The 14,192-nt window shown below is 39.5% G+C and overlaps 1 protein-coding gene across 13 annotated transcripts in view; it reads right to left on the bottom strand.

Moving 5' to 3' along the window:
* The window catches only part of EBF1 (EBF transcription factor 1), a 415,547-nt gene that overhangs the window by 378,391 nt on the left and 22,964 nt on the right, over positions 1-14,192 (bottom strand). For all 13 annotated transcript variants that reach the window (XM_062188750.1, XM_062188751.1, XM_062188748.1 and 10 more), the window contains one exon: positions 10,985-11,053. In XM_062188750.1, the coding sequence (XP_062044734.1) occupies positions 10,985-11,053 (69 nt within the window). The remainder of the gene's footprint in view (positions 1-10,984; positions 11,054-14,192) is intronic.

Genomic DNA, 14,192 nt, shown 5'->3' with positions numbered 1-14,192 from the left:
CTTCCTTCCGTTGGTTCACCCCCCAAATGGCTGCTACGGCCGGCCCGCTGCGCTGATCCAAAGCCAGGAGCCAGGTGCTTCTCCTGGTCCCCCATGCGGGTGCAGGGCCCAAGCACTTGGGCCATCCTCCACTGCAAGGTATTTTAACTGTCGCAACTCTTCCAAATAGCACTGACTTTCCCCATTTTGCTCAGGTAAGGACAAGTAGCAGTGAAAGATAGTAATCCTCACCAGCAGACTCCAAAATCTATGCCTTTTCCGTCATACAATGCTTTCTCCCAGATTTCTCTCTGAAATAATACCTGTTTATTCCTAATGAAATACACAGCGGTACACTCATCAAATTAAATGAGAATCCAAGAACTCCAGCTTTGCTCCAGCAGTGGGCACAACAATTGATATGTCATTTTTTAAATCTGAAAAGTGAAGTGCAACATCAACTGAGAAAACAGGTTTAGAATTAGAAGTAGTAAAATAAAATAAATGCTGTGATCTACAGAAAAGAGTGTTTCTTTACTGGGCAATAAAGTATGGAGAAAAAAATCAGGCTGAGAGCTGAGAGGGGAGTTCCTAATCACTTGTCTTGTTACTAATAGATAGTCCCTGGAGCTGTGTGCCTCAGTTTAGAGATCTGTCAAATGGAATTGATTTGTGCTCTGACATTTCTGCAAGAATTTTCTGAACTATTACACCTTAAAGTACCTGAAAATTTTGCAAGTACCATTCAAATGTAAATTACTGCCCAACTCACAGTAGTCAGGGATTTTGCTGGTTTAGCTATAAGAGGCTTCTAGGCCAGGTTTGGACAGGAAGGCACTCCCCACCTACAGCCACTGGAAGAAGGGCTGTGTTTTTAAGGTGCTCTGAGGTATATACTATACAACTGAGCTTAGAAACTGGCTTTAAGAAAATATCAAGAAAGGTCATCGTTGTGGCCCAGCAGCTTACATATCCCATATCAGAGTGCCACTTGCAGTCCTGGATGCTCCAGTTCTGATGCGGCTTGCTGCTAATGCAGCTGGGAAGGCAGCAGATGGCATCGAATTCCTGCCACCCACGAGAGACCAGGGCGACATTCCTGGTTCCCGGTTTTGGTCTGACCCAGACCTGGCAGGCGTTTTCCGAAGTAACCAGTGGATGGAAGGTCTTTCTTTCTTTCCCTCTCTCTTTCCCTCTCTCTTTCCCTCTCTCTTTCCCTCTCTCTTTCCCTTTCTTTCCTTCCTTCCTTCCTTCCTTCTTTCTTTCCTTCTTTCTCTTTCTTTCCTTCTCTTTCTTTCTTTGTTTCTTTCTCTTTTCTTTCTTTCTTTTCCTTCCTTCCACTTTCTTTCTCTTGCTCTCTCACTCCTTCTCTATTTATTTCTCTCTGTCTCTCCTAAGCCCACCAAACCACCATTCTCTCCAGCACTCTGCCCTTCAAATAAATAAGTAAATAAAGCTGTTTTTCTTATTTATTTATTTTTTAAAGATTTATTTATTTATTTTAAAGGCAGTTAAAAGAAGCAGAAGCAGCTGTTTTTTTGTTTGTTTGTTTGACAGGCAGAGTGGACAGTGAGAGAGAGAGAGACAGAGAGAAAGGTCTTCCTTTTGCCGTTGGTTCACCCTCCAATGGCCGCTGCGGCCGGCGCATCTCGCTGATCCGAAGCCAGGAGCCAGGTGCTTCTCCTGGTCTCCCATGCAGGTGCAGGGGCCCAAGCACTTGGGCCATCCTCCACTGTCTTCCCGGGCCATAGCAGAGAGCTGGCCTGGAAGAGGGGCAACCGGGACAGAATCCAGTGCCCCGACCGGGACTGGAACCCGGTGTGCCGGTGCCGCAAGGTGGAGGATTAGCCTGTTAAGCCACGGCGCCAGCCAGAAGCAGCTGTTTTTAAAAAGCCAAGAATGTGTAGAGAAACCTTGGCTTTCCATACCATTGGCAATCACTTTAAGGATAACCAGGTGAAGGCTTAACTAACTTTGTCCTCTAAAGAATGTGATAATAACTAATAAAGAGACCACTCACTTTTCTTCTTTAAGTCTTTGTGATGACCCTGTGAGTGTGTGTATGTGTGTGTGTAACCACACCTGATGCATACCCAGAGTTCTTCAAATAAACTTTTCATTTCTGTGAGGGAATTAATAATGCATCCAAAATCAATTTTAAAATGATATTTTAAGAGGTAAACATTTGGTACAGAATTAAGATGCTACTTGAAATGCCCACATCACACACTGGAGTGCATGGGTTCAAGTCCCACCTCTGCTTCTGATTCCACTTCCTGCAATGCAAACCCTGGGAGCCAGTGATGACAGTTTAATTAGTTCAGCCCTACGATCCATGTGGGAGACCTGGATAGAGTTACTAGCTTCCTGCTGCAGCCTGGCCCAGCCCCAACTACTGCAGACATCTGAGGAGTACATCAGAGGATGGCAGATCTCTTCCTGTCTGTCTCTGCCTCTCTGCCTTTCAAATAAATTTTTAAGAAATGAAATTTTTCAAACGTTTTTTAAATGACATTTTAAGGAATTGGGCACATCACAGATCAGAGTACCTGGATTGGAAACCCACCTTTGGATTGAGTTCCTGGCTCCCAGCCTCAGTTCAGCCCAGCTCTGGCCTTTGCAGGCTTTTGTGGAGTGGGCCAATGAATGAGAGCTAGTGATTGCTCTCTCTCTCTCAGCCTCTCAAATAAATAATTTTTAAAATTATACACTATGATATCACTAACAGTTAAGAATACTACTGAATGGGAAGCATTTTAACAAGGGGGCAGGGGGAGTTCTAATAGTTCATCAAACAGTAATAAACAAACTGCAAGTACCATGATATCTGATCTTCAAATGGAATATACGAGAGCTTCAGTCATATCATAGCATTTTGAGAAGGTAGAGAGGGGAACAACTTATGACCATCAGAAACATATCCAACCATGTACCCAACTCCTCGGTGTGCACCATCAGGAGCTAAACCAGTGTGTTCCAAGCAGCTGAGACAGGGTCTTCACAGTCCTAACAGAGAAAGAAGCGTCTATCATAAAGCAAAATATCTGCACACTTCACTCTGACAACTTTCAATTCATTGATTTAAAAAGGAAAGGAAATTACTAAAGCCTGGAAAATGTTGGGTCCTGACCCTCCGTGTTCCCACCCTACAGAAGGACTCTTCCCAGCCCTCCCACCCCAAAGTGTATCAATATTTGGTCAATTGAGCATAAAATGAGCAAAAAAGTTCTTGAGAGATTCTTGATATAGATTAAAAGGAAAATTTTTTAAACCACCACAACCTTAACGTGAATAAAAATTTAAGAACCTTGTCAAAGTCCTCTAAAATACACATAGTGACCATGTCCACATTTCAAACACTCCTGTGCAGTTTGATTATGGTTTTCTCTTTTCCCCTGCCGTGGCACTGAAAGTGTTAAAGAAAACAATAAAAGAACAAGTGAGTGTACCGGGTAGGATTTACTGGCATTTACTTTTAATCTATGGCCCTTCACTCTGTAGCTTATCGGGCCTCTGTCAGTCCTTTTTCCTCCTTTATATTTCATGAGGAGCCCCCCATGCTGCTACTGAGAGACAGAGCCCAAGTGTCTATAAGCTTTTTGTCAGGTAAAAAGAGAAGAAAAAGGAAAGGAACAAGAGGAAAAGCAAAGCTAAGAGGCATCTATTAGATGTCACTAGGCTTTTGTATTCATGTCAATGATTCAGGATTAGAGTATTTGAAATAATCTTATTGCGAGGAATCAAAAGGCCCACCGAGTGAGAGGCAGCGCTGGAGCATATGGCAAAGGTGCGAACAATATCTTATTAAAGATGTGTTGGCTAACACTACCACTCTATATTATATTACAAAACTATTATGCCTCAAACAGTTAGCAGGACGGTATAGTTACTGAGGGCCATTTTGGAGGTTATTGTGTGGGATCTAGCTATAGAATTTGCCAGCTTGTCTAGTTAAGTCATTGCAAGTAGGGTTGGGGCGTGTTTGGAACTGGAGTCGAGCACTTCACCTCCCAAAACAAAAATTCCCAAAGCACACAGAAGACCACTCTGTTCTCACTGAAAGTGGGGTGCACTTTACATGAATGAAACACCAATAGCATGGTCTCCCCCCCAGTCAGCTTCATTAAGTTTGTATCATATAACATGTGACATCCTCCCCCCACCCCAAGGAAAATACAACAGAGGATCTTTTTTTTGGCTTGACTACCCTCCCCATGAAGAAAACACGCACGCACGCGCGCACACACACACACACACAAACACATTCATTCAGCTTCACACTTCAGCGGGATTAGGGTAATTAAAATTCTATTATAATAAGTACTGTAATGTTAAAGCCTTCATCTGCTTCTGGACAAAGGCTGGTAACTGGAGAAATAGTTTGCAAGGGAGATTTATCCGCATCTACCCACACCTTTAAAGGCAGCAAGCAACCAAAGACAAACCTGTACTTTTCACCATATTTCATTCACTGCAACAGGAATACTCAGGTCACTTTTACATTGTCCTGGACAGTAGATAGTTACACAGTTTGTAGAGAGGAATAGGATGGGAGAAGGGTGGGAAGGAAGAATGAGTAGCTTATTTGAGATAACATCTCATGTAAGTTAAAATCACCAAAACATCATCTCATTATTGCAGAATCTGTAAGTGTAGTTTTTAGAATCTGGTCAATCTGTATTGGAGAGTTTGGTCTGGTGCTGTTACTGAAGGAAAAGAAGAGTAATTTATCAATGGAGAATAGTGCTTGGGAGAGTTGGATTTGGTTTTTTTGTTTTGTTTCTTTTTTTCCCATTTTAAGCACCTTCTTTTAGAAAAGTAAAAGCATATTTAATATAGTGATATATTCTCATCACAACTGATTTGCAAAGTTGCTAACATGACACACAGGGGATTCTGTACTGCTTCTCTGTATTTTCCCAGATCCGTTACAAAAGCAAAGTTATGATGACATGGGTTAAAAACCCACACCATAAGCTGACAGCCAGGCCATGCCGCATGCACACACACACACACACTGCTGATTCTCTGAAGCTTCACTAAATACATTTCTTGGAAGTTGGTGCCATTATTTCCTTTACAGGAAAACCACTGTTGTTCATTATACAGTGTCTGCAGTAGTACCATACCATGTAAAAGTACTTTGCATTATGATATATTGTCAGCATATTTGAAATGCATTTTAATGTATCCTGGTTGTGTATTTGGGAATAGCTGATAGCAAATGGAATATAGCCTGCTATTAGCTTATTGTATTAGTTATTTTCTTATCACAGTAACAAACTGCACACAAATGTACAAGGCTCATCTCCTATTCAGAACGGTATTATCCGATATGTGATAAAATTTAGAATGATATTCACATAAGTCTTATCGCTAATAATCACATACGAATTCCCACTGAGAAAACAAATGTTTAAACACACTAGGGTTAACAAATAACTGTAAATTCATGCCCTGGTGTCAATGCTGCCTTTTCACTTTTGAAAAATGCAATCTCTCAAACCAACCAAAAGGACTGCAATTATCTTGCCTGGGGCAATTTTAAAGAGTGAATTCCTCTTCCTTTTATTTTAACCGAGCATTCAAGGTTAGGAAATCAGGTAGTATAAAAGGTTTATCAGAGCTCAGAGAAACACATTTACATTTCTGGTTCTTTGTGCGGCATGATTATGTTTGGTGGTTGGTCCTTCTAAAACTAGATGAAGACCAAAACAATAAAAAGAGTTGAAAGGACAACGAAGTGAAGACATGGGACTCTGACTAAAAGCCTCATTTGCAATATTAATAAAAGTATATCTTTATGTTCATGTTGGTTGATGAATTTATTTTTATGGAAGACAAAAATTAAAAAAATGTAATGAATCTTGGGATTTACCTATGATGATAAAAGAAAGTCAAATCATTCATCGCTGAGGGTTCGAAATGTCTTTACAATGTTAAGGGACTATACATCCTATCCCACCCAACACTCCTATTTGTATCCTAATCCTAAATTTTTACCATTGTATGCCCATTATACAGATAGAAGCATATATACAGATGTTCCAGCTCTTCAAAAAGTTAATGGAATGTACACTATCTTTTAATTCTATTTTACCATGAACTTTTGAAGTACATCAGGGTCAATGTAATCAATAAAATTAGTTTGGTGATAAGACAACACTGCAATTTTCTGAAAAATCTTAATACAACATTTATACATCTTAGATGAAGACTGAATTTTAGTACAATTGCTTCCCTGAACAACCCAAACATGGTTAAGTTTGTCTGTTCATATCACACATGTGTATCATGTAAAATCAACAGGTAAAATGAGCATTCTAATATTTTCATGATTGAACATTCTATTTCAGCAATAACCATGAAAAAAACAATTGGTGCTACGTAAAATAAAGTGATCTAGATGGGAAAGGTCTTTGCACGATTCTGAAAAAATAGATGCTTGCATAAACTCTTTTTCTCTCTCTTTAGGAGACCCTTGGGTAAGTACAGTCTAAAGTAATTCCAAACAGACTGGGTTTTTCATGTTTAAAAAAACTCTGTATTTTTTTAACATCACATGTCAAGGCCTATATCCAGTAACTATAAACATGGATACAGGGATTCTTATAAATGGAAAAGAAAGACATGGCAAATCTGTTCAAGCCATGAGTGAGTAAACCCAAAATCATTAGAGGTATAGTAGTTAAAAGGCTCTAAAAAGTGATGTTTTAAATACTGACTTTGAAAATCCAAAAGCTTTCAGGTTACTTGAGCCGGGCTATTTCCTGAAAGGACTGGATCTAAATTCACACCAGATAGGAGAACATCATTTGAGAAGGAATTTCAGCCTTTATTATTCCTATCCATTTTCAAAAAACCCATTTGTTAACACCTCAGCATCCACAGTACTAGGAAATGAAGAATTGGGGTCTTTCTATGTCCCCTTACTGAGTAGTCTCACAATTTCACTGGCCACACTGATCCTAAATTGTAAAAACAAATAGAGAAACATTGAGCTGCTCTCTATCCTGTCCTACTAGAAGTAAACACCAGAAATATTGCTGGATACTCAGGGCTCTCTGTGCAAGGAACCCTGTAGTGTAATTTGGAATAAGAAATGCTTTTGTAAAACTGTCTGTAACTGCTCAAAGATAGTTTAGGAAAATAAAGAGTTTTTGTGAAGGAAATCAAGCATGGATGGTAATCCTACCTAGATAAGGAATCAAAAGTCTATAAACTTAATATATTCAGTCCAAACATTTATGAAGAAGTTTCCATTTAGAAAATGGAAGGCTTTTTTTATAGATTCAGAAAAACTGGGTTCCCAATACAGACTACCCTATGTGACTTTTGTCATTATCATCTTTTCTGATTCTTACAAAGTAAACCTAATTAAGAACCTCCCTCATTAGTCTTCCAGAAAAATTAGCACAGCTTATGCTAATTACTCCTGCAAAATTTAATAAACTCGTTGAAATGGGAATAGTCTAATGAGGTTTTATTTATTGAACTAAGATAACTCCCAGGAAAAAGGTTAGGACACAAGGATATCCAATGTAGTAATAAAACTACAATTTATTCAATTTCTAAACACGACTTTTATTGCAAACCTTTTAAATTCAAATATGAGTTACTGCATGAATACGTTAAATCAATCTCCCCCTTAATTCAATAACTAGAAGTCATCTTTTGCTTTTTACTTAAACAATAATAATCACACATAGCCCTTACCTCAGTGGTAATGAAATTTGCTGTTATTAGTTCCTGGTCATCAGCTATTAAACCTAATACATTTGACTTTTCCCATGTCTGCATAGCCCAAATATCTGGATTGTTGGGCACAGACTGGGTTTTGTGCTTCATAATCCAGCTATTTGGCATCAGAAGAAATTTAACCTGGCAGTCAACTCCAGATGCACATTTCCTACATTTACAGCAATTTTCCTATAAACTTTTTGAAGTGACTTGACAAATTGACATGATTGTAGAAAGAATGTGGGTCATATTTTTCTTATATTGTTGCATGCCATTAGAATGAAGTAGAAACCCATTTTGTAAATCACAGTACACAATTTCCGATTTTGTTAATTCCACTTTTTGATAGAATTTGCCAAACTGATGTCCCCAAATCACTGGCAGCAAATAATACAGCCAAAGTTTAACACAGAAATAGCTTGCCCTGCACCATTGCCGTATGACCAGAAAGCTTCTTCTATCTATCCTATAAATAGTTTTCCTGAATAACCACTGCTAAAAGTCTTTTGACTGATAAAAATAGCAGTGTTCTTCCAAATTCCGAAGGACAAGCAAAGAGAGCTAAAAATGATTGGTGCTCAAAAGGTGGCTGCATGTTACAACTATGCTAAATCCTATTGCCAACAATTGTCTATACCCTCAGTTCTAGAATTACACATAGTATGTATCACATAAAAAGAGTTACTATTGTTACTGAATGTAGACCCTGTAGCCTATGTTTACAAAATATTCATGGATTCAAATCCATAAATCTGAAAAAGACTCAAACCCTAAGCATGTAACACAGATATTATGCAATTGGTAATAAAGAATCAAATTGGAAACTATGAAACTCAAACACGGTTGCCATCATTTTTTCCTTTGCAGCAATTTTATGAAATTGAGAAATCTTTTCTATTTTGCCCTTTCTTGCATAAGTTCTTTTCTTGTTATTCTCTTGTTAAAAATGGAAGTTTCACATATCAGCAGACAAGACTGCAGCTCTGAAAACCTTTGACAGACTGAAGGACAAATAAATTCTGAAAATTTAGGTGCATATAAAAGTAGCTAAATGGGGTTTTGCATATCCACTGCATCACTGCACGAAAAGACAGTTTATGGGAGACAGTGGCAACAGTTAGCAAATAAACATATATTGGGACTTGCGCACATACACTATGTTTCAGGCCTTCTTAAAGTACTCTCTATCTTAAGAAAGCAAGATTGGCTACACACTGTTTTTTACTTTGTCAAACCAAAGAAGAAAAAAATGAACAGGATAAATGTCACGAGTAATATCTCTAAAGCCACCAACAGCATAAAGTGCGTACTTCTTTTGCCTAAATTGTTTGAACTACCCCAGCCAAGAAAAGGTTTTAAGTACCCTACTGGGACAGATGCAAGGCGGCAACAATAGAAGCCACATTAATGCAATCCAGGTAACACAATCCTGTTTCAAAAACTCGGGCGGGCTAATTACAGTGCTGCTGAGTCAAGTTTCTTATGCCATCGCAACCCACAGGAACAGGTCAAAATCAAATGTTATTCAAACCACAGTCATATCAGCCTTCTATATCAGAGTCACAGCTTAAAACCAAACGAAGAACTTAAAAGCTTAACCCAGTCACAAGCAAAAAAAAAAAAAAAAAACACAGTGTTTTCATTGCGGGTGGTAAGGTAAGGTTCCTGCTATCATTTAAACCAAAAGGAACTGAGTGGCAGAACGAGAACGAAATGCTTACAGTTCCAAAGTTTGAGGGAATATTTGGACTAGTCCTTTATCAGAACACTGTCTTTTTAATAAAAGAGTAAGAAAAACTTGCTTAAGATAACAAATGGCTTTTTAAAGAGGTATATTTAAATGAAACAGAGCTTCAAGGATATATTTGTTTCTGATCTTATTCGTTTGAAGCCTTTTGTCTTCCATCACAGAAAATCCAGTTCTATGAATGGTCTATCTGTTGTTGTAGAAACATATGCTATCCCAATTCTATAGGCAGCACACAGCATCATTAGCCTCATCTCTTAACTTTGAATGGACTATATTAATACTCATATCAAGTAAAACATTAATGAATATATGCGAGAGATACTTAACTAAAATATCTTAATAAAATGTAACCTTTATAAAACTCCTGGCAATCAATATTGGGTTTACATAAAAAAAAAAATCATGTCAAAAATCAACAATCCATCTCAATATAAATTACAACGGAGCAAAATGAAACAACTTGGTTTTGCTCTTGTGAACTGAAAAATGATAAATCAAGTCCCCAAAAGGTGAAGAATTGAAATGATAAGTAGATATCTTGTTTCTTCATCGTTGTCGTTGTTGCTGTTGTCAAAAATCATTATTTCCAAAACCCCAGAAAAGGTTTTGTTCGGCTGTTGGTTTCCTCAGTGAGAGATCAGTCTTGTCTTATCTTTTTCCAGCAAGTAGAGTATGTTAGCTCTTTGCCTAACTGACAAATTGACAGTATCTATAAAGCTTCCAGGCCATTTAACTCTCAATGAGTAATACTATGTAACAAATGGTTTATCATACAAGTTTCCATACAATGAATTTCAATAATTAAAATGTAAAATGAATATTTGGAATGTGATTTTGCATAATGTGTGCACACACTGACTCAAAATTGCACCGAACAACTAAAACAGATTTATTGTTCTACAGTGATTTACTTGGTCATGTCAGATTAGTAATATGGATCTGTTTAAAAACACAATAATTAAGACAAGCAGGGTAGATTAATCAACTTACAATACAGTATGAGCTGCAATCAAACCCGGGAAATAACAGTGGAAAATCTTGGTTCACAGATCTCTTTAAACTGCTTTTATGCATAAATAAAACCTTAAAATGTAGATGGATTATGTCCAACAAAACTACTGTAGCTAAAAGTGATAATGATTCAAACATTTTTCAAATAAAAGTTAAATATTTATAAGCACCCAACCACATTTCATAAATCAAAAACTATTATTATTTTATTTCTGAAGCTTCCTGGCACAGCATGAGGATTGAGCCACAGAAAGTCAGCAATGAAAAAAATATTCCTTTAGGAGCATGAATCAGACACAAAACCAGAGCAATCCAAGAAACAAGCCTCCAAAGAACATTCCAAATGGCTTTCCCAGGACTCGCAATTGCTCGGCGCAGCGTAAGTCAAGACCAACAGTCAAATTTCAGCCACATGCATTCCTAACCCTCGCCCATGAGCGACACGAGGCAGGTGTTTCATTATAATGAGGAATAAGAATCCAGTGAAAGAAGAGTGGTCCCTACCTGTCAATTATCACTGGATCTGAGGGTGTCTCATTTCGGTTGCCACAGCTTTTCTTGTCACAACAGCGGCTATGGAGCAAAAGCAAAAGGATTTAGTACAACCATTACAATGTAAAATCATCATTTAAGTAGACAGAAGGTTCAAATTGCTGAGTTGCAAATGCTAGAATTACCACAAAGCCATACCTGGCAATCAACGGATCCCTGGGACAGAAAATTCTATTTGGGTCACCTATGGGTTAATGGCCAGGCTTAACCTCTCCCTACTCAAAGAGGGGAGGAAGGAGAGGGGCTCTCCAACAGCCCAAGCTGACAGCCTTAAGATACGTCTCCCCGTCACTGCTCCCTGGGTAGGGAGAGTTCACCGAGAAGTGCCTTATTATTACATCTACCCAATGAGAACACTCAGGGTTGTGGGTGGCTCAAACGCTCTTCCCTCCAGATCACACTGATCGTGTGGAACGCATCAATAACAAGGCATGAGTGATTTCTCTACCTCCAGTCATTCTATATTACATGGATTCCTTTTCCTTCTCCATCCTCTTCTATGGGTGGTGTTTCCTTCAACCAAAAATCCTAAAACTCTGTTTTGAACCGTCTTCATGGGAAGACAGGTAAAGCACAATAATTAAGATAAGAACAAAGCAAGATAAAAGTGAAGTTTGACATTCAAGGCCTGCATTGTCACCACTTCAGTTTCCAGGGAGTTTCTGGACAGTGGATCCAATGGTTAGCCTAGCCCTGACAGTAAATGCTCTATATTAGGTCAGAGAGAGAACAGCTAGAGGCAGGCAAAGAAAGCATCTGCCACCAAAATACCACCCAGCTATGACCCTCGGGCTGCCAGGTTTTTAAAATTAACATGCTTCTAGAGGATGAAAGGTTCATGATCTATAAAGTACCCATGATCAACAGAAAACTACCCATCTGAGACTTGTTTGCAAATAAAAATATGTGTCCCCTGGCCACGCACCTGGAGGGGTATACCATAGAAGCACCAGTATGATCAGTCAAGAAGGTGAGGAGGTTGTCCAAGGGTTACACTTTACCATGTACACAAGGAATATACACATTCTTCCCCCTCATACAATGCACATTTACACACACACACACACAGAGAGAGACTTAGTGAATCATACAGCCTAAATTTAGTGAGCTGCAGCAGAGAACCAAACACTGAACTTTATTTCAGAACCCAGAATATACTCTTGCATAGGGAATATTTCACCAAAATTGGGAAGTCTCTCTCTTCACAGTAACTGTATCTCTGAGAAGAGAATCAGCTTCCAAACTTGGTGCTAAGTCTGTTTGTCTCTCTTATGTTCAAATAGCAATGGTTAGAATTATATCTCCTTTGTAAAAGCCCCACCTAAAAACCACCCCATCAACTGTATAGCCCTCAGCCTTTCTGTTCAGAGGGAACACTTTCCTCTGAGCCTACCTTATGCTATTGCCAGCACTCTAAGGATAGAAAGCCCAAAGTACCCTGATATCTAAGAGACAGAAAAAGAAGCAAAGGAGCAGGAAGCACAAGTAGTTAGAACACATGCAAAAAATTAGTTTATAAAATAAACTCCATCATCCTTGGATGCTGATCCCCTACACCTATATTTCACTGGCTCGACAGGGCAGAATAATGGTTATGAACACGGCGTTGTTCAAGGTGTTCTTCATAGAATCTTAATTTCCTCATTTATAAAAGGGGGCAATTGTAACACCTACATACCCAGTGCAATAGAGATACAAAGTCTGGGCTCTGTGGTTAGCATCATTAACATGACCTTCCTCCAGCCACCACCTTTTCCAAATCTGAACAAACCTGCCTTGTGCTTTGCAGAGGCCACTTCTCTCCAAAAGCAGCCCATCAACAAAGCCCAAGCAGGGAATGCAAGCTCATGCTCATTACAATCCTTCTGAACAAAATACCCTCCAGGGACTCTTCCAACTTGCTTGATGATAACTGTGGATAAGAATCTACCCCTTGATGGCCGGCACTGTGGCATAGCAGGTTAAGCCACCATCTGCTGTGCCGCCATCCTATATGGGCACCAGTTCGAGTCCCAGCTGCTCTGCTTCTAATCCAGCTCCCTGCTAATGCACTTGAGAAAGCATCGGAAGATGGGGAGTGAATCAGCAGATGGAAGATCTCTCTCTGTGTTTCTCCCCTCTCTCTCTCTGTAACTCTTTCAAAGAAAGAAAGAAAGAAAGAAAGAGAGAAAGAAAGAAAGAAGCAGAAGGAGAAGAAGCAGAAGGAGAAGGAGAAGGAGAAGCAGAAGGAGAAGGAGAAGGAGAAGATCTGCTTTTCAAGCCTATCTGATTCTCTCCCACCTCAGTGCCACCATCCTCATCCTCGCCACTTTCATTTCTCAACTGGATCCCTGCAGTGGCCTCCTACCTGGTCTTGCTGCCTCCATTCTCTCAGCACCTCTAACAGCCAAAGGGATCTTTCTGAAATCTCATGGGATTACATCCCTTCACTGCCCAAGACCTTTCGATGGCTTCCCACCACACTTAGAATGAATCCTTGACAGGACATGATGCCAGCCCACTTCCTGCCCTCCTGCTTCTTTCCTCCAGCCTCACTGCTGAGTGTCAATCCTTCCACTGGGCCACATGCAGTCAGATCTCAGGCCCAGGCCCAGGCAGGCCTCTCTACATCCTTTAGTCTGTCCCTAGTTAGTCAGCCTCCACTCTGCCCCCGAATCCAGCCCAGACTTCCTTCCTCAGAGGGATGCACCCTGACACTCATCCTTAAATTAAACTAGGTTCCTTCTGGAGGCACTCTCCTTTTAGAGCACTGAACACAATGCAGATTACATTATTATGTGTATATTTGTGTATTTATTTTTACTACCCTCCCCACCACTCATCCTTCCTTCTAACCTATATGCTTCATAAGGGAAGAAATTGTCCATTTAACTTACCTAAAAGGTAGCATAAGGTCTGGGCTAGAATAGAAAAGCCCAAATATTCATTGATTGGATCAATGAATGACTTCATGAATGAATGGTAGGTACTGGAGGGAAAATACAATCCAAGAGAATAAGAGGGTGACAGGCATTGCTGAAGGAAGAAAGTGTACTCACTACATACACCAACCCACCTCCCCCAACAAGCACCACACTAAGTTGAAATATGTCCTCTGACTTAAGTACAGCCTTCATCTCCTTGAAATAAAAATGCCCCTGAGCACAGCCAGATTAATTTG

Source organism: Lepus europaeus, chromosome 4 (genome assembly GCF_033115175.1).
Source record: "Lepus europaeus isolate LE1 chromosome 4, mLepTim1.pri, whole genome shotgun sequence".
In the NCBI taxonomy this organism is placed as follows: domain Eukaryota; kingdom Metazoa; phylum Chordata; class Mammalia; order Lagomorpha; family Leporidae; genus Lepus; species Lepus europaeus.
This window is presented reverse-complemented; position numbering and strand designations above follow the sequence as displayed.